The sequence below is a fragment of the Thamnophis sirtalis genome, unplaced genomic scaffold (assembly GCF_051295495.1).
Source record: "Thamnophis sirtalis isolate CommonGarterSnake01/CBP01778 unplaced genomic scaffold, rThaSir2_p1.2 scaffold_9, whole genome shotgun sequence".
Taxonomy (NCBI): domain Eukaryota; kingdom Metazoa; phylum Chordata; class Lepidosauria; order Squamata; family Natricidae; genus Thamnophis; species Thamnophis sirtalis.
This window is the reverse complement of record NW_028261389.1, coordinates 32,050,912-32,073,989: the sequence shown is the minus strand read 5'-3', so window position 1 is coordinate 32,073,989 and position 23,078 is coordinate 32,050,912. Positions and strand designations below refer to the sequence as shown.

At 36.3% G+C, this 23,078-nt stretch overlaps 2 protein-coding genes across 5 annotated transcripts; one reads left to right on the top strand and one right to left on the bottom strand.

Moving 5' to 3' along the window:
• Positions 1-707: 707 nt before the first annotated feature.
• Positions 708-4,978, top strand: SNU13 (small nuclear ribonucleoprotein 13). Its single transcript, XM_014052068.2, has 3 exons — positions 708-835; positions 2,280-2,400; positions 3,856-4,978. The coding sequence occupies exons 1-3, from the start codon at positions 833-835 to the stop codon at positions 4,116-4,118; spliced, it is 387 nt and encodes a 128-aa protein (XP_013907543.1). The 5' UTR covers positions 708-832; the 3' UTR covers positions 4,119-4,978.
• A 156-nt stretch (positions 4,979-5,134) lies between these two features.
• On the bottom strand, positions 5,135-23,064 carry XRCC6 (X-ray repair cross complementing 6). Of its 4 annotated transcripts, none has more exons than XM_014052064.2 (14): positions 22,940-23,064; positions 21,592-21,720; positions 19,213-19,298; positions 18,444-18,556; positions 16,719-16,857; positions 15,490-15,744; positions 14,680-14,863; positions 14,279-14,465; positions 12,750-12,918; positions 11,038-11,199; positions 9,914-10,043; positions 8,680-8,780; positions 7,863-7,976; positions 5,135-7,288 (listed from the first exon to the last, which is right to left on the bottom strand). In XM_014052064.2, exons 3-14 carry the CDS (start codon positions 19,289-19,291, stop codon positions 7,086-7,088), a joined length of 1,836 nt encoding a protein of 611 aa, XP_013907539.1. In that variant the 5' UTR covers positions 19,292-19,298; positions 21,592-21,720; positions 22,940-23,064; the 3' UTR covers positions 5,135-7,085. The 4 variants fall into 4 exon arrangements, with proteins under 4 accessions (XP_013907539.1, XP_013907538.1, XP_013907540.1 ...); XM_014052063.2 differs by having other exon boundaries at positions 22,871-22,991; XM_014052065.2 differs by lacking the exon at positions 22,940-23,064 and adding an exon at positions 22,543-22,675.
• Positions 23,065-23,078: the final 14 nt, after the last annotated feature.

Sequence of the window (23,078 nt, the reverse complement as noted above, 5' to 3'; positions counted from 1 at the left end):
CACTTAGGCAACAATACCACATTTCCCAGGACTCATTCACTGTATAATCCATGCACAAAACTATGTTGTCAAAGAACTAAAGATTATGCTATTTGTATAATCAGATGGTAGAGATATCACATTATAGGACATATGCTTTTTAATTGCTTCAAGTATTTAATGAGTTATTCCCAGTAGATTGTTGTTCCTGTTTAATTTCTGCCAGTTGCAAAGAACTGAGAGCTTTAAAAAAATTATAATTGCTATCAGAATATGTCATGGATTTCTCAGTTTGTCATATACAGAAAATTTTGATGAATGGATTTAGATCTAGCCTCCATTCGTCCAGAGTTTCTTTTTAAGCCCAGCCTCCCCCAGCAGGAAAGAACTGCTAAGCTGTCACTTTTAACCCATTTTTTTAAAAAAGCATAATATTTTTATTGCTGCTGAAACCTAGATGCGCTATTAATCAAATCATGTACTTGTAAATGTAACTAATAATTGTGTATAAATGACAATTGCTAATGAGTGAACGTGGAAACACGGCCCATTAAGTTCAGTAAACGTCACCGTGACAGAATCTGAATACGATCACTATTTTAGATCGAAGCTCCTTCTCAACCCAAGTTTTCTGTAATAACGAGTCAAAGATAGGGGTCGCACTTGCTGGAGCCGAGAAATCTTCGAGGTCTGCATCGTATTTCTTGCGGGAGGGCCGCTCCTTTCTAGCGTCACTTCCGGGAGCGCCTCTATCTTATGTAGATGCGCATTAGTTTACGTTTTTCCTCCGTGAAGCTTTCGGGCCGAGGGGATCCAGTGCAGAATCTCCGGCTGAAACTACTACTTAGCACAAATGGTGAGTGGGCCACATCCAGACGTTGCAGAAAGCGATGGCGCTACTTTGTCGGGGAAAACGCCGAAACGAATAGTGCTTCGGCAGCGTGGTGGAGAGCTTGAGCCTAGGAGACCACGTGGAGGACGCTTATCCTGCCGCGCTCAGCCTCGGTTTCCATACAGGCACCAGTGAAATCAGGTGCTGAGCAAGACGCCTTGCGTGCAGCAGCACCCGGCGCCTTCCTCCGTTGCTTTTATAATTTCTGTTTTTGCTAGCATGTTGAGGTTGGAATGTTAAATGTCATGCCACGAGTATCCCTGCTTTTGCGATGGATTTCTTTTATTTTTATCCGGTCCTTGTACTATTGAATATGAAATGCATAATAGGGTGGCCTATTTTGTTCTCCTAACAGCTTTCTCTGGAAATGCCCAAGTATTTGTAACGGGACTCAGAGAAATCGGTTTCCCTCGTGGTTATGTAAATATTTAAATTCAGCCCTTTGCACTCCAGAACAACCATTTTGTTTTTGTCTCTTAAGATACTAGATCAAACTCGTACTCAAGAATGGGAGCTACCGGTAGTACATTTTGGTAGTATGTATTCATGTTTATGAGATTTGTCTACTGCTTGAAATAAAAAGGACTTTAGGGAGCTTGCAGAATTTAAATATAAACGCAAGTCAATATATTAAAATGGCAGTCCAATTAAGGCTTGATTTAAGTTTTTGTTGAAATAATATATTAAACTTATTAAATAAGATGCCTCTCTGGTACAGTTAATCCTTGAACATCTGAAACAGCTGTGTCATCACTTGCTTTTGGAAAACCATGAGGATTGGGGGGGGGGTCCTTTCTCAAGAGGTGAGGAGCTGTAATGGAAAATTCCTGCTGCTGAGCTCTCTCCTAGGGGATGGGATGCAGTGGGAGACTCTTAGCAGATCCTCCCAAGTGATTCTGATAATATCAGAAGAAAGAAACTGCTGGGAGATGATCCCTAAGGCCCAAAGCTGTACAACTTTGTAAGTCATAACTGTCACTTTGTATTGCATTTGGAAACATTTAGTAATAAGTGCATCTTCTGTAATAAGGTGTAAGATGATACTCATGACTGGCCACTGACCAATATCATTCTGACAAGCTGAAGTTTGGGGAGATCTTCAAGGGCATTCTGTGTTCAGTGAATGATAGCAGTCTAAATCTAGAGATGACAAGCATGAGTGACTATTTTCAGGATATCTTACAGTTGTGTCCATTTGCTCCTTGAATATGTTATAGTGGAAAAAAATGGAATTTTCAGGGTGACTTGGATTGCTAATGAAAGAGAAATAGCAAATACAACAGTTCTGGTAATGGAAAGATAATTACTTCACCTGGCACCAGTACAGTTATGTTCCTTAAAATAGATAGCAGGCCATTGAGGAAGAAATACTGTTTTCTGTAACTCAATTTCTGATATTTTTCTACAGACTGAGGCAGAAGTAAATCCAAAAGCTTACCCTCTTGCTGATGCTCTGCTCACCAAGACACTATTGGATCTTGTACAGCAGTCATGTAACTACAAACAGTTACGCAAAGGAGCCAATGAAGGTGAAATCTGATTGAACCTTTTTATCAAAATGTTCTTATCATATGGATGTTGGGGAGGGGGAATATTGTCTCCTTTCAAATGCTTTGCCCAAAGTAATTAAAACATTTTAAATAATTTGCTCAAGGGCAAGAGAAACTTAATTCAGAATTCAATGTTTGAAGATAGTCATAAGAATTCAGCAAGCTGCAAGAATTTAACAGCTAAACCAAACAAAAGTTGATAATGGATTAGATCAGACCTGTCAAACTTATGGCCCATGGGCCGGATGTGTCATACTCAGGCCATGCCCACCCCAGCTTCGCAAGGGCTAAAAGCATCATGATACATCATGTGATCAAATTTGACACACGGATTAGATAATGTATTGCATTTAGTAAGCAGAAGAGAAATAGAAGAGGGACAGCTCTACCAGATATTACCAGAGGCAGTTTGAGAAGATGGTTACAGGAAGTTAGTCTGACCCTTAACTAAATATAACCTTAAACATATTGATTATCCTTCTTAGTGGTAACTTATTACTGGTATTTCCTCAGATGTGCTGAACAAAAATAATTGGCATCAGACAGACACACTGAAAATTAAGTAAAAATAAAATGAATAAATAAAACTTGAAGACAGAAAGGTCTTTTACAATAATATCTGTGTTTACTTTCATTGTTAAAGAAGTCCTCACATGGGAAATATTTGGCATGCTGCATAATATACGGATTTGTATTATGCCCTTTCCTAAGGTAGGTTCATTCCCAAAGGGCATTTAACTTGCCATGCATCTACCGTATTTTTCTAAGTATAAGACACACCTTTTTACCTCGAGGCTGAAAATCTGGGTGCGTCTTATACACTGAATACAGCATTTTTGCCTCTTGAAACTCCACCCCTTCACCAAAATGGCCATGGATAGCCTCTAGGAAGTTTTTAGAGCGCTCCTGGGGGCTGGGGAGGGCAGAAATGAGCAAAAGACGGGCCATTTTTTGCTCTCTCTCCCCCCCCCCCCAGCACTCTGCAAGCTCCCTAAAGGCTATTCATGGCTTGGGGGGGGGGGGAACCAGGCCTGTTTTCATGAGGGTTAGAGTGCAAAAACTTTGTATTTTCTTCTTCAAACCTTGCTGCGTCTTATACTCCGAAAAATACGGTAAGAATTTGTACTCATATATTGAATCCCTCAGAGAGATGCAGCCAGATACTCAATTCATTGATTTGCAAATGGTAAGCTATTTCTTCAGTGTTATAACCACTTTAGTGTCCAGCAAACAAATCCCACAATGTGAAAATGTAGTTGAAAATATATTTGATTAAGATAAAGTCAAATCTTGAAGCAAGAGTTTGATGAAGGATATAGAATACTATTGCAGGTAGCAAGGTGATCTTTATCCTCTTGCAGCACCAGCAAAATAAGCTAGCTCTTGAATTTAATGAATGCCTGGTAGTAATTATATTGATTTCTTTTTCCACAGCCACTAAAACTTTGAATAGAGGAATTGCGGAATTCATTGTGATGGCTGCAGATGCTGAACCTCTTGAAATTATCCTTCATCTTCCACTACTTTGTGAAGACAAGAATGTGCCCTATGTGTTTGTGCGTTCCAAGCAAGCCTTAGGAAGGGCATGTGGTGTTTCTCGGCCCGTTATTGCCTGTTCCATTACTATCAAAGAAGGCTCACAACTCAAACCTCAAATTAATTCTGTCCAACAATCTATTGAAAGACTATTGGTCTAACTCCGATAGAAGTAACTCCAAAAACCAAGACTTTATATGAATATTTTGTTTAACAGCTATTGTTTTACAATGTAAGTCATGCTCTTATAAGATGGATGGCCATATAAGTGATTAATAAAAGTTTATTAGGTTTTTGAATCTATTATCTTCAGTCATAGGTTGTTTAGGCTTTTAATTGGAGATTGCTTGTTCTTTTAAATCAATAATTAATAATTTGCAGTTACTAGACAGTAATGATGCTAACCATAACCCTAATCTCAGATTGCTGAAGTTGGTGAGCAGCTTTCTGATTTTAAGGAGTAGAAATACTGCTGCATGGTCAAATGTTTTCAGCTTGCTTTTTTATGGATTTTCAGGGTGGGAATTGGAGGCTTTCCTGAAATTCTATCCTAAAAACACCCTAATGTTCAGGAAATGGGTGGAGCTTGCTGTCAGAATTCAGCAAGTTTACCAGGTGTATTTCAGTGGCGTGACCTCAGGATGCTTGAGGGCCAAATGGGGACGGCACATTGTTCACCTCTACCTGACAGTGTATTAGATTGTGTATCCCTGCTTTAAATCTACCTGGTGCAAAAATTCTTCAATGAGATTTAAACTAATTCTTTGATAATAAATATCTTCATTTAAAAATGAGTTTGTGTATAAGTTAGTGCTTAATACAATAATGCAAAACATATAATATTCTATTCAATAACCAATAACCTATTGAAGGTTATTTGGTTTATGGAGATGCCCTAGAAAGAAATTGAAGTTTGCTCCCAAATCTGATGCAGTTTGATAGGACAGAAATGTAAGAATTTTCTTTTGTTGCTGTAGCCAGAGGCTTTTTTCCCCAGAAATAAATTACAATAAATAAGTACGATGCCCAGTGTCTTCTCTGAAACTGACGTGCAGCACTAATTCTGATAGACGTACTCTTCCAAATTTTACTTAATACTGCTTTCTAGAAAGTTAGATGTACTGGGATGCTGGCCTCTAGTTTACCATTGCAACTGCACAAGAATGAGGTAACAGCAAACAGTTGGCACTGTTTTATTAGCAAAACCTTTCAACATTTATATTTTCCAGTTAAAAAGAACATTGCAAACATTTTGTATGATATAAAGTTTTCAGATGCATAAATGGTATTATACAAAGGAAGAAGGCAACTCATGACCAGATAAGTCATCATTTCAGATATTTCCTACATAAACAAACAACAAAAAAGGACAGCAAAAAATTAATGAGACCAGAATGACTTCAGGTGAAGAAAACTTCAGCTTCACTAATGAGTTTTCTTGTGGGAAGCTGATCAGGAGCATTAGGGGGAAAAACCTCTTTCCCTCCCCAAACTTGTAAGCTTGCCTGCCAGCTTTCTTATTAACTTTTGAAAACTGATCTGTCTGCAGCAATGCAGCAGCACTGAAGAATCTATAACTTTACCAAATTTCATTCTTACAGGAATCATAGATGCCAGATTTGGGTGTATTCTGTAAATTAACCCATTTTGAGGTACGCCGATTCCAAAGTTGTTGCTTTTTGATGCAGCATTTTGCCCAAATGAAGATTACATACATAGAAGTTTTAGTAGTATGTGGGTTGCACGTTAAATGTGCTCAACTATGCAAGAATGCCTGTCGTATTCAATAGGTTGACTGGGTGTTGTTAATAAAATGTATTTCCTGCATTTTATTTTTATAATTAATTTGTAAGGTGTGTGTCACAAATTTGTTCCAGGAAGTAAAGATGACATGTATAAGAATCCTTTTTCCCATAATAATTTACCCCATAGTAATAATTGAGGTAATGGACTGAAAATGTCTGACTGGTCCAAAGTCAAAAGTTAGCTAGTGAGTTTTCATTATTGAAGACTGATTTGAGTCAGAACTTTCCATATTTTAATATCTAGCTAGGTTCAGCCATATGTTCAGTATTGCTGCCAAACCACAGTAAAGCAAACTCAGCTGACTACCAGATTATCAAATCCCAGCTTGTGCCACCATACCTAGGCTATTAGGCTGCAAAAATCCTACTGAGGCTAAATGGTAACAGATACAGAAAACCTTTTTCTTCACAAGATCGTCCCAGCTACATTGGAAGTAAACTTAGTAAAACTTCAGTAACTTGAAATAGAACAGCCATAGAAGAACATAGTTTATTTTTTTTTAAAGGCCCTTTAAAGCCATACTTTTCTGCAGGATTCCAACTGTTCTGCACATGGATAGCACTTTTTCAACCAGTTCAGTGAACAATCTACTGTCAACTGGATCAGCTTTGTCCTAAAGTACGGTAAGGTTTCTCTCTTCCCCAAAAATCCTACTTTCCCACTTTACAGTACAACTCATCTAGCTGCCAATTAGCTGTTCCATCAAATTGAAGAATAATGGCAGCTAAGAATGTTCTAATTCTCAAGAGAGAACACCAGCCTAGTAAAGAATGCTGACCTGTGGGTCATTGTGGACTCCCTTTGGGTCACTGTCCATCACTAAATAGGAAAATTGCATTCAGCTGTAAATGTTTTTTTTTTAAATACAGGGTGCCTCCTGAAGAGGAAAAAGCTCTATAAAATCTGAATGACTAACTTGTTTCTATCATGGACTGGGAAGTAACACGGTTGAAAAAAAAAGATTGCCAGGGCACATTTGCTATATGTTTGAGGCATGTGTACAAACCAAATTTATACAGTATTATTCTTCCAAAAATAAACTATTTTTCTAAATAATACTACAGTAGTTTGTGCAATATTTTATATGTGAAATGAAAAAGCTGATGCAGCCAAACCAAGCTCATTTATTAAGGACAGGTGAAAGTTATACAGTCAAATCTAGAAGTGGAAATGGAATGGGCCTTTTTCTATTAATTTCACAAAAATAAAAACCTTCCCACTCCCTTTTATCGAATGTCTGAAAAAATTTCTCTTGTCGAAATTTCAACATTTAGGAGATTTTCAACATTACAATGTTGTTTGAAACAGTTGGGGGTGTAAACTCAATGCTTATTGAAATGCGCAGTTATCGCATCTAAAAGTTCTTGCTTCTTTCCACCACCTGTTAGCTTATAAATCCTGCATATATCCTTTAGAATTGGCACAGTAAGTTTACCCAAAGTGCCTTTATCAACATGATTCCTCACTTCCTTTTCAGAGAGTTCCATTCTTGCTTTCTTTTCTGGTTGTTCAGTACCACTACCTGCTGGAGAAAAAAATGGTTGTAGTTATTTGCCACGCATTTGCTATAATTGAAATGTTTCATGTATATATTCATTGTGGCACAAAATCCTACAAAGCTTCACATTCTGATCTCTTTAAAAGATTTTGAGTCTTCTTCAGATCAAGTTCAACTGTTGTTTCATAGAGATGTCCAGGTAGCTTTCTTAGCACTATCGATACGGCTTTCCATTACCTCACTCCAGGATACAGAGAGTATCAATTTATGACAATTCGTTCAGCAGCATATTGAAGTTACTATGTATTGAACAAAGGGACATACAACCGATTCCCAAAGTTGTGGTCATTTTGCATCCCCACAGGATCACAATCTGGGCATTTGACAACCCATTTGCATTTATGGCTGGTTGCCAAGACTGCATTAATATGTCATTGGCATCTGCAAACTTCCTCAGAAAATCAAGAACCTTGGGTCAAAAACCTACTTATATTCTGAGAAAAAGGTATACTTAGACCCCACATTACAATGTTGGCAAACTTTAAAAGGGCATATGCATATAAGGATACAATTGTCTCCTCTCTGTATTCTTTCATCTCACCTTGTTTTCGTTTTATAGTTTTCCCATCAGGATCATAGCCTGGTGGATAAACAAGTTGTTTAAACTCTTCTGCAAGGTTACCCAGTCGGACATCCATTAGCTCAACCTTGGGCACTGGAAAGAAAGGAAGATGACCTTAGGACTGATATTTAAAAATACAGGAATAATGGATATTTAATATGCACAATATATTTTTGAGCTTTAAAGCAGCAGGGGCCATGAATAGACCCACAAAATCTGACTAGATAGGAACAAGTACCAATTAATGTTAATTATATTTTGCTTTGTAAAATGACATATCAAAAACAGTAAATAAGTGCTTTGAAGAATTAGAAAGTAACTAATAAATTATAATTCAATAGAGGTATTTTTTTCCCCTCAGCCTTCATTAACTAACAAAAATGACAAGATAATATAGATACCAGGCAGGAAACCGAAGGTAAGAATATTTAGCTAACTTAAATACATCAACTGATGAAGGAAAATTGCTATAAAGCTCCCACTATGTCTCAAAACTCGCAGTACAGATTGGAAATTGTAATCTAGGCTCTTTTAAAAAAACTCACTGAACAATGAATTCTATTTTTATATTTTATACTTTATTCATTTTAAAAACAATCCCTACATTCAGGGTAGACATTCAACTGTCTGGTAAGTATTTAAACATTACAAGTAATGTACAACTCTATCAAATATTTTTACTACTTCTGTAAAAAAAAATACAGTTCTATAACAATTGCTTGCTGTATTCTTAAATGTTTATGACATATCAAAGACCATATTCAAGGCAAATTATATTATACTAAATTATTCTTGCCTGTCAGATCCTCAGCTTTTTCAGGCTCCATCAAATCCAGTGCCAGTGCTTCCAAATTCATATAATGCTGTTGTAGTACTGGATTTTCAAAGCTCTCACTTCTGTCAAAATCCAGCAAAAAGTGCCAAGAATGTCATCATGATTTGGAAATGAAGATTCAAACACACATTGACAGACTTATTATACTAAAGAATAAGGTTCTTCAAGCATAATAGCTTTCTGTGGGAGATTATCCAGTTTTGAATACAAGTGTGTCCATCATAAAACAGAATAACTGCTATATAGATATCAAAAAAGAGAAATGGCAGAATGTTTTGCTACCACCACTTTGGTGCTCTTTAAGAGAAATATTTGGTTTTTCCTTGCATTATGAAGCAGCACACATCAGTTAATATTGCAAAAGAAATGTTGTTTAATGAAAAGTCAAAGGTTACTTTAAATATTAAAAAATGTACAATTACTATAGTACATGCATTTGAAATCTATAGCAAGACATCTCTCTAAATGAAGATAACAAAATGCTTTCTAGGTTAGAATTTTATCAAAATTGATGTAGTTCCTACTTACAGATATTTTGAATTCATATTTTCCTTCTCTAGGATGAATGCTTAAGTATTATATTGTAAGCTTAAATTTGTCCCTTCTATACAGAAGCAATTTGGTTTTCTATTCAAAAGTAGGACATTGTAATAGCAAAAACTATTTGTTGTATATGTACATTTTAGATATATTACAAAATTAAAATTCAATTCATTAAAAAGTTCCCTTGTTTGGGAAGCTAGTTTCGGTCCAAAGTAACTTGTGCATTCTGTATCCTGCGTTGAGCAAGCAGATAGGATGAGATAAAGGAGACTGGTTCAAAGTCACCCCATGAACAGGACAGTTAACCTCTACCACAATACACAGGCAAAATAGGGCATTGAAAAAGATATTGAAGTTTGAAAGTTTGTCCAGTTACTATTTGCTCTATCTATCTATCTATCTATCTATCTATCTATCTATCTATCTATCTATCTATCTATCTATCTATCTATCTATCTATCTATCTATATATCTATATATCTATATATCTATATCTATCTATCTATATCTATATCTATATCTATATCTATATCTATATCTATCTATCTATCTATCTATCTATCTATCTATCTATCTATCTATCTATCTATCTATCTATCTATCTATATATATATATATATATATATATCTTAATTTTTATCTCTTTTTTCACCTGTACTTGAATCGAAGCTTCTGTATTATTTCCTTCATTTTGTTCACTTGTTGTTGATTAGCTGGTATCTTCTCAGTAAAGTCAATATTTCGTTTGTCATCAGCGTAAGGTAGAAAAATGAGGTGAAAACCTAAGCAGAAGGAAAAACAGACAACAGAAAGCCAAGCCATTTGGAAGCACAACTTAACATTTATTCTGTCAACATAATCTCCAAATAGGCAGTATTTTGATAAATAATCTACTAAGATAAATTGGCGTTATCACAAACTGCCTGAATGCTTCAATTATTTTAAACTCCTTCAAATATTAAATTATTAAAATATTGATTCATTAACTGAAATTGTTTAAGTGCCAATAAGTGATTGCTTTTAAAGAGATAATTAATGTGGAAAAATCATTAAAAAGGCAGAGCAGAAATAATTTATTCATGTTTACATTACTTTTATTATATATAATTCAGAAGGGGGCATATATGTAAACACCCTCTACAGTTGGAGCAATAAGCTCATAAATAGGTAGTGAAGGTTGACAGAAAAAAAATCTCACAAGCAATAAAGTTCTTGTTAATAAAATATGCAATTTATTATAATCAGAGATGGCCTAAGTATGTCCACATTCAATTAATGCACATAACATGCTAGGTTTTATTTTTAAGAAATAAAAAAACACATTTAGTTGGAGGCAGCATTTAAACAACTTTAATTTGATATTACACACAGACACTTTATTACATATTTTAATATTTTTATTAAATTATTTATAAGCCACATTCATTGGTTATGATTAGAAATAATGCCAAATATGGAATTTGAAGATCCAAATTCTTCTGGAAGTTTTACAAATCTTTTTATCAGTTAATACAAAAATAGGAAAGGAATAAAATTCAGGAGGAGAAATACCTGCACATAAATTATTTTACCACACTGTCCTATTATTATTGGATATACCAGATATCTTTTTTCTAGTATTATTAAAGAATACATTTGTCTGAAGTTATACGTGTTCCATGCTGCTTGTAAAGGTATAAGCAAAATATCTTATTTTGATAATGTTTTGAAAAAAAATATCAAATAGAGCAACACCTCTAAGCCAACCACAAAACTAAAATATAATATTTAAATTACCTGCAGGGACTATCTGTACATTCTGCTCATCTAGTTCTTCTTCTTGTGGGACCAAGGCTATAAACCTGGGAGGATTGTTTTGACGTGGTGTGTATCTACATATGGCCATTACTCCTTTCTCCAAACACTTTGTTAACAAGGCATTAAACAGAGTAGTACTTCCTGTAAGTAAATTAAGGTTCTTAATTTTTAAAGTAAACCAAATAAATACATAAAATCCAAACTGATCCAAAGATGAACTAGTCGAATTTAGAATCCATATAGGTGAGATTAGCAGCTATGAGCAGGATGGAATCTCATGACTCCCAACTGATTGCAAACTGACCATAAAACCACTGTCTGCTCTCAAAAAAGCAGTTTTATGAAGCACACGTGGGTAATCTGATAATTTCTCAACTCCCAAGAAATGTGTTGCCTAATTTTTGCAATTGGGTGTTTTTTCAGCATGCTCCGCTCCTTTAGAAGAACATCAATTTGCTAAAAGGCTCACTGAATTTTGGTTAAATTATTCTAATGATTTGAAACTCTTCAAAATAATCAAGAAGTTATAGCACATATTCCCCAAAACACATGTGAAGATTATTTTTGTTTCTTATTTGACCTAGGACCTTTTTAAAATGTGGATGACAACAGTCTTTTCCCACATTTTCTTTTACAAATCTCCATCATATAGAATTTCATCACTAATATTAAACCAGATTTCTGATGAATTATATCAGAATCTGGATGGTGGGAGTGCAGTTTTTTTCATTCTGTTAGATCTCTCAGTTGCATTTAATACTATCAATCATGTTATCCTTCTGCTCTAGGTGGGACACTGCACTGAAGTAGTACCATATCTGCTATAGGCAGAATCAGTCAACAGTTGTAGAGATAAACGGTCAAATGCTTTTTATATGAAGACCCACAGCACTCAACACTCTCCTCCATTCTATTCAATATTTACATGAATCTAGTGGGGGAGCTCATATGTGGATTCTGAGTAATTTATGATCAATAAGGTGATGATACAGTTATACCTCTGTACTTGGGGCCTAAAATGAAATGTTCTAGAGGACCTTACCCAGTATCTAAAGGCTATAAGATCAGGAGAGGACAAAACAGTTCAGTATGAATCTAGCAAAACTAAATGGCTATTTGTTCAGCAATTGCATGATGGTTGGTGCCCTTTTGCTGGCTGGGATGGGATAGCACCCACTCCAAAGGAAAGGGTTCACAACTGGAAGATGGGGAGGAGAGGGTTGGACTGCCTTAGGAGTAACGTTTTTCTATCACTGCATCAATCCAATACCAGTATTGTGGAACAAGATACAATGCTGGGATTAAGATGGTCCTATTTTATTTTTCAGATGCTGTTGAGATTGGTTGTTCTGTTAAGCAATGTGTTGCACGTTGCTTAATCGTCACTGTTATTTGACTGGTTTTGCTTATGTTTACTGTTGACATGGGAGTTTCTTCAGTTTTTATTACACTATATGTTAATCTTAAAAGATGACTTGGTTAAATAAGTTAACAACATGTAATGATGGAAAAAATAAAATTAAAAACTTGTTTTGCTAATGATATTTATTCTGGATTCATTTCTGAAGCCTAGAAATTAATCCTTTTTGATTCAGGAATTCCATTGCTGTTGTTATTGTTGTTGCTAGCATGTTCTGGAACTGAGTAACCCTAAAGATAAATGGTAATGTATACTTTTCAGTTATAATTACCATTCATTAAGAACTCATCAGGATAGATGAACTGTGCAGGCCTGATATAGTGATATGGCTTTAGCATTACCAAGGGTTTAAACCCAATCAGATACAAGCCCGGTGTATCAAATCTTTTTATTTCTTCTGTCTCTTCTTTCTCTAGCACAATCTTACGATTCCCATAAATCTAAGAAAGGAAACCAGGAAAAAACAAATGCTGAAAAAATGCAGCAAAAATGATCATAGTTGTAAATAAAAAAGCCTATTAGAATCCTTATAACAAGACAGAACCACAAAAATCAAATTCCATACCAACTGTGTAAGAAATAAAGAGAAGAGCAGCAAATATTTGCCCTGAGCTCATAGTTTACTCCCAAAGGTTACAAATTCATCCAAATCATCCATTTCTCCCTAGCTTTAAGCACAGAGTGGGATTAGGGCTCATTTTCAACAAAATAAACACATTTATAATCAGAATTTTCTGTTTCTTGAGAACCTTTTCATCCTATCTTTTTTTCCAATAAACATGGGAATATAACAATTTTGTTATATATATTTTGTTACATAACAATTTAAAAATACTTTCAATTTATCTACATTTGTGGGAGAACAAATGATGTGTGATAAATAAAATACACAAATAAAACAACGACAATCAAATTGAGTGAGGACACTTCAGTCAAATTTTATATGATTGGGATTACATCCCAGAAAGACTTTTAGAGCACACAGTGGTACAAGCCCAACGAGTGTTACAAGAAGTGCAACTACTCTGAAGCAGTGGAGAAAGGTGCTATATTCATGTTCTTGCATACGCCAAAGCATATTTCTGAATTATTTCTGAAGCATTACACAGTCTCAGTGGATACTGCAACTAGAGTGTACTAAAGAATCCCTATTTTATCCCAGCCCTTAGTACAACACATACAAGAATGATTTTATTTAAAGCCCCTTTAACAGGCTACTTGGTTTTTTGGATTTTGGGGTAATGGTTTCATTAGCTGGCTTCTTTTTCCTCTTGATGTATTTTATTTTTTTACTTGTAAGTTGCACAGAGTCATCTAGAATTGGACAGTCTCAATATTGAAATAATGATAAACAATAAATCATATTTACTCAATTTCCAACTAAGACATACTCAAACAAACATAAATATGGCCACGAAAGTGATGCATGAAAACAATCCCAATTAAACTACAGTTAAACTAAAATTAATGGTTGCCAAACATTTAGTAAGATCTGATCTATACTAGGCTTAGCTTCCTACATGTAAAATTGCCTTAGCAACAGAAAGTGTCTGATTCCTAGCAGTTTTATGAAAGTTGTGCTTGAAGAAAACATATATGTACCATAATACAAATTCTAGTATCTGGTAGAATATGGCCCAAGATATGCTAAGGAATGAATTAATTACTCTTTACAAAGCATCACAGCAAGGAAGCTCAGATACACAAGTCAGGATATAATGGCTTCAACACCATTATAAACTTTGTGATGTACTGCTGCTCAAAATTCTTTAACATGGAAAACAAAGTTGAAAACATTACCTGAGCTCTCTTGGTGTCACTTGGAAGGAGCAAACTACCTGTCTCTCGACTAAAGGTTCGTGTTTTTGTTTTCAGTGGCTCATTAGTTTCTCTGTAAAGTTTCACTGGAGGCTGCTTGACAGCCTTCTGGACTAAGTTGAAAACGCCTACAGTAAGAGTTACATCTTTTCCCAAATAAAAATTCAGCCTAAAGAATAAAGAAACACAAATTTAAGTCTTTGAAACCTTGTACAATATTTTAATTTCCATTTTAAAGAGATGAAAAGCACATTATAATTTCTCATCTGAAAACCCAGTAAAGAAACTTTCCACAATTTAATATTATGTACTATTTAATGTAACTATGTTATCATGATTCCTCCAAAGTCTCCCAGATTACCCTGATGTCTCTTGATACTCACCGACTTAAAGCTCGCTTCCTTATTTCTTTTGCTCGTACTTTCTTCATAAGATCCTCCAATTTGCAAGACTCTTCAAACTGGATTCCTAGATCCTCATCATCTGCTGTATTAATGATGTCTCTGTAGAATAAGGAAATATCAAATCCTCCAGGCTTCTTTAGGTTCATTAAGTCAAGGTAAATTCCTGCAATCATAGAATTGTGGGGGGAAAGAGGTTGTTTCCTATATGAGAACATGGATACCATTACTTCATTTCTTATGGAGATCTCCAGGTATGTACAAGATAGCATTTACTAGGTAAAGAAACCTCCAAGAATTAAACAAGGAAAAAACCTTTGTTTGAAAAAGCACCTAAATGAGGACAGGAGATGCATCAGAAACTATAAGCTGCAAGATGAGCATACACATAAAATTGAAATCTTTCTCAAGTTTAGTGTACACAACTGGTGTTCCCTAGTAGATTCCCATACATTTAGAAAATAGGTGTTAATTGATTTACCCTCCTTTTCCTGCAATACCCAGCACATGCTGAAATACTTCACATTTCTGGACTGTCTAAACAGAAACACTCATCAAATTGGTGACCAAAATTTAGTCCATCAGCAAAGATTATTTAATCATGCATTCAATTCTTCACTCAACCACAGAAATCTTCCTAAATTACTTTGCACCACTGATAATCTCTCATTTTAAAGTATCTCACATATGCCTCCTTCTAGAGATCAAATTGAGGAAATGTTGTTTGCTTCTCTGAAACGAGGTATCACTTTTATTCTAAATTATGCTTCACCTATAATTTGAAATACTAACCTGTTTCTCGTAGGTCAGCAGCTTTAGTCCTAGCAAATTTGGTTTTAGTACTATCTTGACCATGAGGATCATCTTCATTGGTGAACAGCATAATTCTCTTGTGGCTCATCTTGAATTGGACAACACTGAAGAGATTACTACAAACCCAGAGCGCCTCACCTAATGAGTAATCATCACTATGGCCAAAGGACTTTTGGAAGAGAGCTTTTCCCTGTTCTCCTTGATAGCTAGCCAGCTCTAATACCCGTTTTGCCCCTGGTAGGAAAAAAAAATATTCTCAGTTCTCACAAAACCAAAGCAATGGTGATAGTGATATCGCTCTAGAAATGATACACCAGTATTTGCAAATCATCCAGGTTTGTCCATTGTATTCATTTCCAATACAGGAAAGTAATATTATTCAACATGGCAAGATTATTTTTTTCAGTTGCTAAATACATTTATTTTAAAATAGGAAAAAGGCTGAAAGTAATATTTACATAATAGTAAAATAATCTAAGTAGGAGGCTTTAAGTAGATAACAGCAATTTGGGTGAAAACAGCATCTAACTGGGTAATCCAAATAGTTATTTGCATTGTTTACCTAAATATTGTTTTAATTAATTTTGATATTAAATTGTATAACTTATCAGCCGCCTTCTTTAACCAATTAAGAATGTTTGAATTACATTTTTGTCAACTGTTATATTCAGTTTTGTGTCATATGATAAGCATTCTCTCACTTTTGCATGTAAATCATTAATAGAAAATGCTAAGGAATAGAGGACCCAGAACCAAACCTTATGGCACTCTGGTGGAAAACCTAGTGAAGATGATCTCTCCTTTTCCTAGGTTAATGATTCTTAAACTTTGCATTACCATACCCTCCTATATAATAAATGAATTTGCATGAACCATTCACTCCCATGAATAAACATAAATCTTCTATTGATATTATGGTTAAATAATAAATATGCCATTTTTTAATAATCAACACTTAATTTATGTGTTACAGAGCTTCTCACACTCTGAATTATATCACATCAATCTCCCACTGCAGGATTTTGCAGACAAAATAGGGAGCAGAGTCTAGAATGAATTTTGACCGCATTCCTATTACAATTCTTTTTTTCAAATGCAACTATTTCTTATGGTTTCTCAGATATCCTCACTTGCAATTTGAAGATTCCTGCATTATGTATCCCTGAATTCTTTCATCACAGATACATTCTACATAGTTCCCGCTTTACCTGGATTGCTCAAATTCTGGAGAACATATATGTGTTCACGATTCATTGTATTATTATGCTGCTCTGTTCCATAAAACACAACACCAACAAGGTCCCTCTCATGGCTGATGATTTTGTTTCTGTATACATTCTGAATGCACTGGTAAGAAAATACAAATCAGCTGGGATGGGAGAAAATAATATAAATACATCTAATCATCCTTTTGACAGATGTGGGGTTATAATACTCTATAGCAATGATGGCAAACCTTTTTTGGCTCGCGTGCCAAAAGCGGGACAGTGCAGGGGAGCTGTGCACGGGCATGCCACACCCATAATGCAATGCGCACAACCCCAGTGCACATGCACGCATGACCAACACTCCCCATTTTTGGCATGCTTTTTTCGCCCTCTCTGAGCTCCAGAGCTCCGGAGGGCGAAAACAGCCTCCCCTCCCCGGAGGCTTCAGGAGCTTCCAGTTTGCTCGTAGGGCTGGTTTTAGCCCTCCGGAGCTTTCAGCGGCCTTCTGGAGGCTTCCCTAAAGGCTGTGGAGGGCAAAAAATGACCCTATGAGCAAACCGTGTCTGAAACCTCCGGAGGGCCTCCGGGGGGGCTGTTTTCGTCCTCCCCAGGCTCCTATAAAGCTTCTGGAGCCTGGGAAGGGTGAAAAATGGCCTCAAAAGAAGACTGAAGTCAGCTGGCCAGCTCACACATGCGCGCTGGCCAGCTAACAGGGCAACGCGTTGCGTGCCCTGACAAATAGCTCCGTGTGCCACCTATGGCACGCATGCCATAGGTTGGCCATCCCGGCTCTATAGTATAAATACTTCTAAATATGGCAAAATTTTCTAACACTTGATCTTTAGAACATTTATAACTGGGAGACTTCCAGTTGACATCATGGCAGGATCAGACACGAGGAGTGGGTCTATTTTTTTCTTTCCCTTCCTTCTATGTTAGAATGGTGGCATGATTAGAAGTTAGGTAGAAATAAGAGAATGGGGGAATATTTGTGTGTGTATGTGTACTTTTATATAATGAAACAAAAGCAATAATAATATTGTGATTGGCATTGGAATAATATATTGAAACATTGAGGAATTAAATAATGAAAGAACATACCTTAATATAAACCTCTGTTTTACTATCAGAATTATATAACTTGATGAATGTAAAGAATATTAGAATAATCTTGTATGCTTAAATAATATTGTGATTGGTATTAGAACTATGTATTGAAACATTGAATAGTGAAGTATTGCATCTTAATAGATATAAAGAGTGAAATATGGGAGGTAAATTAAAAATGAACAGGATTTGAAGCAGCAAAGCGGGGGAGGGTTGCTGGATAGAAAGAAAACATCTTTTAATATAAGGGTGACATGATTAAAAGTCAGAATAGAGACAGAAATAAAAGAAAGGGGGAATATTAGTATGCACATTTTTACGTAATAAAATAAAAGCAATAACAAGAGGGAAGCTTAGAAATTGAATGGCAGTATTATTATGTATGTTTAAACAATATGGTGATTGGCATTAGAACAATATATTGAAACATGGAAGAATTTAATAATCACAGACTATAACTTAATATAAATGTATGTTATTGGAAATACCTAAGCTGGATGAATGTAACAGCTATGATTAATATTACCAGTTTTATCTTACCCATGTTACAGCGCTATCACTACAATGCATTTCAGAATCTTTCAAATTTCCAGATGTAGGGAAAAAAAGTCATCTTACCTGAATTGTCATATCAAAAGGTGTCAAACTGCTACCATCGAAAGACTCAAACATTCTTCTTGAGCCATCCACTAAAAAAAGCAAAGTGTCTCGACCTCCATATTTATATACTCCTAGAGATAAAAAAAATGTTGTATTTAATGTGTATCATCCTATTTATCCAATTAAATTATTCTATATTCTTTAATTATAACTATCACAGGTATTCTGGGACAAAGGATATACATTCATATATCCGTTGACAAAGGATATACGTTCATATATACATTCATAAATTTGATGTAGCTTTGGGGGGAAGGGGGGTTAGCTCAACAGTTTGCTCATGTTGCAATACACCATAAGACTAATAGCATTAGCTTTATTTAAAAGCAATTTAAAGCAGCCTCTTCTATTTGGTCTGATTTTTGAGCAATAATTATAGTAGATAAAAGTTACCAAGGATCCTGATATCACACCTACACCTATACTTAGGAAAGCATACATTCCTTGAATTAACATTGTATGCTTCCTATAGGCATTACTGTGGAAAAGCCTTTTATTTTATCCAGTATGCACCAGTGTATGTTTTAGTTTTTCAGGACTCTGCACCAACATAAAAGAGGCACTTCACATAAAAGACACAAAATATTACTTTTGCCGCTTATCAATTTCACATTAACGTGATGTCTGGTTCCCCCATACCATTGTAATTTAGTTGCAAATTTCCCTCAATGCAGCATTTCTATCCAGCAAATTAACGGCATATGCATGCCCCCAAAATGAATCTTACCATCGTTTTCAGCTCCTTCTTGTTCTTCCTCTTCTTCCTCCTCTCCCTCATTTTTGTAGTAAGATACCCAGTTTGACATGGTTCTCCTGTGTTATTACAAAGAATGAGTGATATAGATAAATAACTTCCTATATTCAGACTGGTTTCCATAGACAGAAGTCTTTCCACACATGCAAACATGAAGATGTTCATGTATTCTACTTTTGCTTCAACTCAGTCTCCCAGCTCTTAAATATATCCAACGGATCATTATTTTTTCAGTAAACAGCAACACATTGCACAATTTGCTAAAACATTATATGGGCAGCAGAAATAGATGACATAATAACTGTGTACAAGGCCCTTGAAATATAAAGTTTTAAAAATAAATAAATAATAATAATAAAATAGCCACAGACTGACAACATCTTAGTCATTTCTCTACTCATTTCATTTATGGAAAAAGATACTCAGTGTCCTGCAACGAAGAGATTAATAACTTTGCCAAACTCTGAATTACTGTAAACAAAATATCCTATAGAATATTGTTAGATGAACAATAAGTAAAATAAGACAATAATATATCTATCATATTATTACATGTTATAATTACAATTTCTAATATCCATACTGGTTATCTTAAGGTAGCTCATTCCAAGTTTGCAAAATATTAACAATACCAGTAATAAGAACTAGCTTCAGCTTAACAGCGAAAATGCAAGCAATTTAAATACTTATCCAGTCAGCAAACTGATGCTAGATTTTATGATAGCATCTCTCGAAAAATAAATTATTTTTTTTATTTTTATCAACTTTTATTTTTAGCAAATTTCTACATCACTCATCTGAACTGACTCAGAGTGCCTTACATACAATCATGTAAAAAAGACCATTAAAATAGTTAAAACAGAATTAAAACAAAATTAAAAATTAAACAGTGAAAAGGTTAAAAAAAAACCAGGGAGCTCCTTCAAGCCACCAGCTACTTAAGAGGATTGGATGCCAATTTTACACACACACACCCCAATATCATTTGGCAGAATCAGGTCAATGCTCTTCTGGAAGGCCAGAGGAATGGGAACCCATCTCACCTTAGGGGTAAAATGTTCTGTGAAGAAACAACTATTTTGCTTTACATTTATCTACAATCAAAATTACTGTTGTTTTCACACTAACTTGCACAGCTTTCAAAAGCAAAAACTATTAGATAAGAAAACAGACTAACAAATTGGAATCTACTTTCAAATGTACTGAGTTTCACTATCAATTTTCTATTACTAAAAGTTTGTCTTATGATCAAGGGTTCCAGCAATTTTAAAAATTACCCTACTTCTGCAGTTTGAAAAAGTATGACAAAGCCTGCCCTAGAGGAGAGCCTTCTGTCGGCCTTCTCATCACCCAGCATACTTGCTTGTACAAATGACCACACATTTCTTGACAACCATATTAAAATTCATCTGACATTGTTTTGGTATTTGATTTTGAAGTTCCTCCTCATGAAGTACATTTACTATACACCTGCTTTCAACCCAATATGGATTATTCTTAGCTTTTTCCATTCTTTTTTCACTAGCCTTTCCATCATATCGTTATTTTATTTTTTTGTATCCCGATTTCATTATTTTTACAAATAACTCAAGGCAGCAAACTTATCCAACACACCTTTCTGTGTTCCCCACAACCACTGCCCTGTGAGATTTGGGCTGAGGTCCAAGATCATGCAGCTGGCTTTCCTGGTTATAGCGAAACTAGAACTTACAGCCTCCCATTTTCTAGCCAGGCCATTGTTTGAAATTACATTCCAACTGTAAGATTCAATTTTATGCATGAATATTTTGAAACTATTTGTAAGGCTGTGTGTGTAGAGGATTGTGTGCCTGACTACATTTTTGCTGAAGAGAAAAATTTGAATTCAATGTCCATCCACTTAATAAACTGTGCACAAAAACGTAACTTCCAGAAGCACCTGATGCCCTGCTGCCATCCTTCAACTCCCCAAATTTCTCTTTTTGAAGAAGGGCCACATGGGACAGATTAACTCGATCTTCCAAACGCCCTCAGTGTGTCTGAAAACAGAAGCGGGGAGGGACGAGCGCAGCCATGCGCTGCTGTCGAAAACTCTTCTCTGTGTGAAAGGGTCGGCCTTTATTATATTACTTACTCACTTCAATGTTGGTAGCATTGCTTTGCCTTAATATATTTTCAAACCATAAACCGCTATTACAACACCGCATCAAGGAATAAACAGAAACAGCGGGAGCCCCAACTATTTACAACTCCCCTTCCCTCGTTTCAGGCCCTTCCTCGTTTGCTGCCGAGGCGGGCAGAACCTGTCGACGGAATATCTTTACTGTGGTCCCACGACACCCCACCCCACTCCCACTTCCGATTCGGACTTACCGCCGATAAAAAGACGGCGTACAAACGGGCCTTTTGCAGAAAGTCCCCAACCCTCCGTGTTATTTATTCTCTTTTCTCCCCCGATGGATTCAAGAATGGGAACCTGTCAGTCACAACGAGTCTCCGCCCCTTGATGGGGAAAAAAGATAATTAAAGCGGCGAAAGGAAAAGCAGAAACGGCCGTATACAAACAAGTTCCCAATGCCTCAGTGCAGTAAATCTTGCACTCCGATTAGCCACAGGTATCAAACGAAGAATCGCGGAGACGTCCGAAATCCCGATTGCCTGGATTGTAGAGGGTTTACATTCCGTTATTTAAGCCGCATCCTTACTTGCTGTAATTTACTAGTAAAGCAATGCATTTTTTTTTTAGTCTCGGCGCGATTGCAGACAAATCAAAGAAGCCCCAGAAGGAAGTCGATGAGGGGAGATGATGTGAGAGTAGCCTTCTTTCTCCCCCCCCCCCCCGCAATCTGAAAATTATCTCAGATGGACGGTTTAAGGGTGAAAACTGCTTGTATTTAAATTCGAAGAATTTAAAAACTCCGCACATTTTTTCTTGAGGATATATTGATTAAAAGAGCATACATTATCTTTGGTGCCAATCTTTACTGAGAAATTGGGAGAATAACACACCCAAAGCTTTTTTTCCCATTTACTGCTTCAAAAGATAGTACCTAGCCCGCCTAAACTGAAAAGCCAAATAAGGTCACGCTTAATTAGTACATGGGAAGTAGACAGCCAGGAAATCCTAATAACGGAATTGACTGGAAAACCGGAAGGAGAGCTTGGAAGTTCTTGGCAGCAAACACCCATTTCTTTTTCCCAATATTATCGATGCATCCCGGAGCCTATAAAGATACCAAGAGTCGAATTCGACTTGAAGGGATTTTACCCGTTTTAACACAGGCAGATTTTAGCGGGCAAGAGGATTCAAGGCCTAAAACTCACTTAGCAAACAGAACGCGTCACTATTTCTATTGAAAGGGCCTGACAGGGGTTTCATTCTGAAGCCTTCGACCGCGCACTAACCCCGGTGAAAAACCGAACTCGCCTCACAAACGCCACCCACCCATTCCTAAATTGTTATTCCCCGTTAACATCTCGATGTCCCACCCCTTCCGTACGTTCTAACCAATGGCAGGCGACAAAGACAGGCTCGCATTGTCCTCAATGATGCCGTCCACATGGAACAATTGCGTAAACTCTTTGGTCCCGCCTTTCTACTGTTCAGCGCCGCTCCCTCACAAGAGGCCCAGTGACAAGCGCTTTATCTCACCTTATGGGGCGACGCGTGCGTGAAACGAGCCTTCCCCTCGGCGCCCTCCCTCCGCCCCTTTTCAGTCACCTCCTGTCAGTCGGTTAGTCCCCGCAATAGCGGTCGCTGCCGGGAGCCGCACTGACTAGGCCAGCTGCGCTCCCCTCCGGCTTCTCTCTTCTCCAGCGGCCTCGCCAGAGAAGGGCGAATTGGTCTGGAAGGTTGTCGT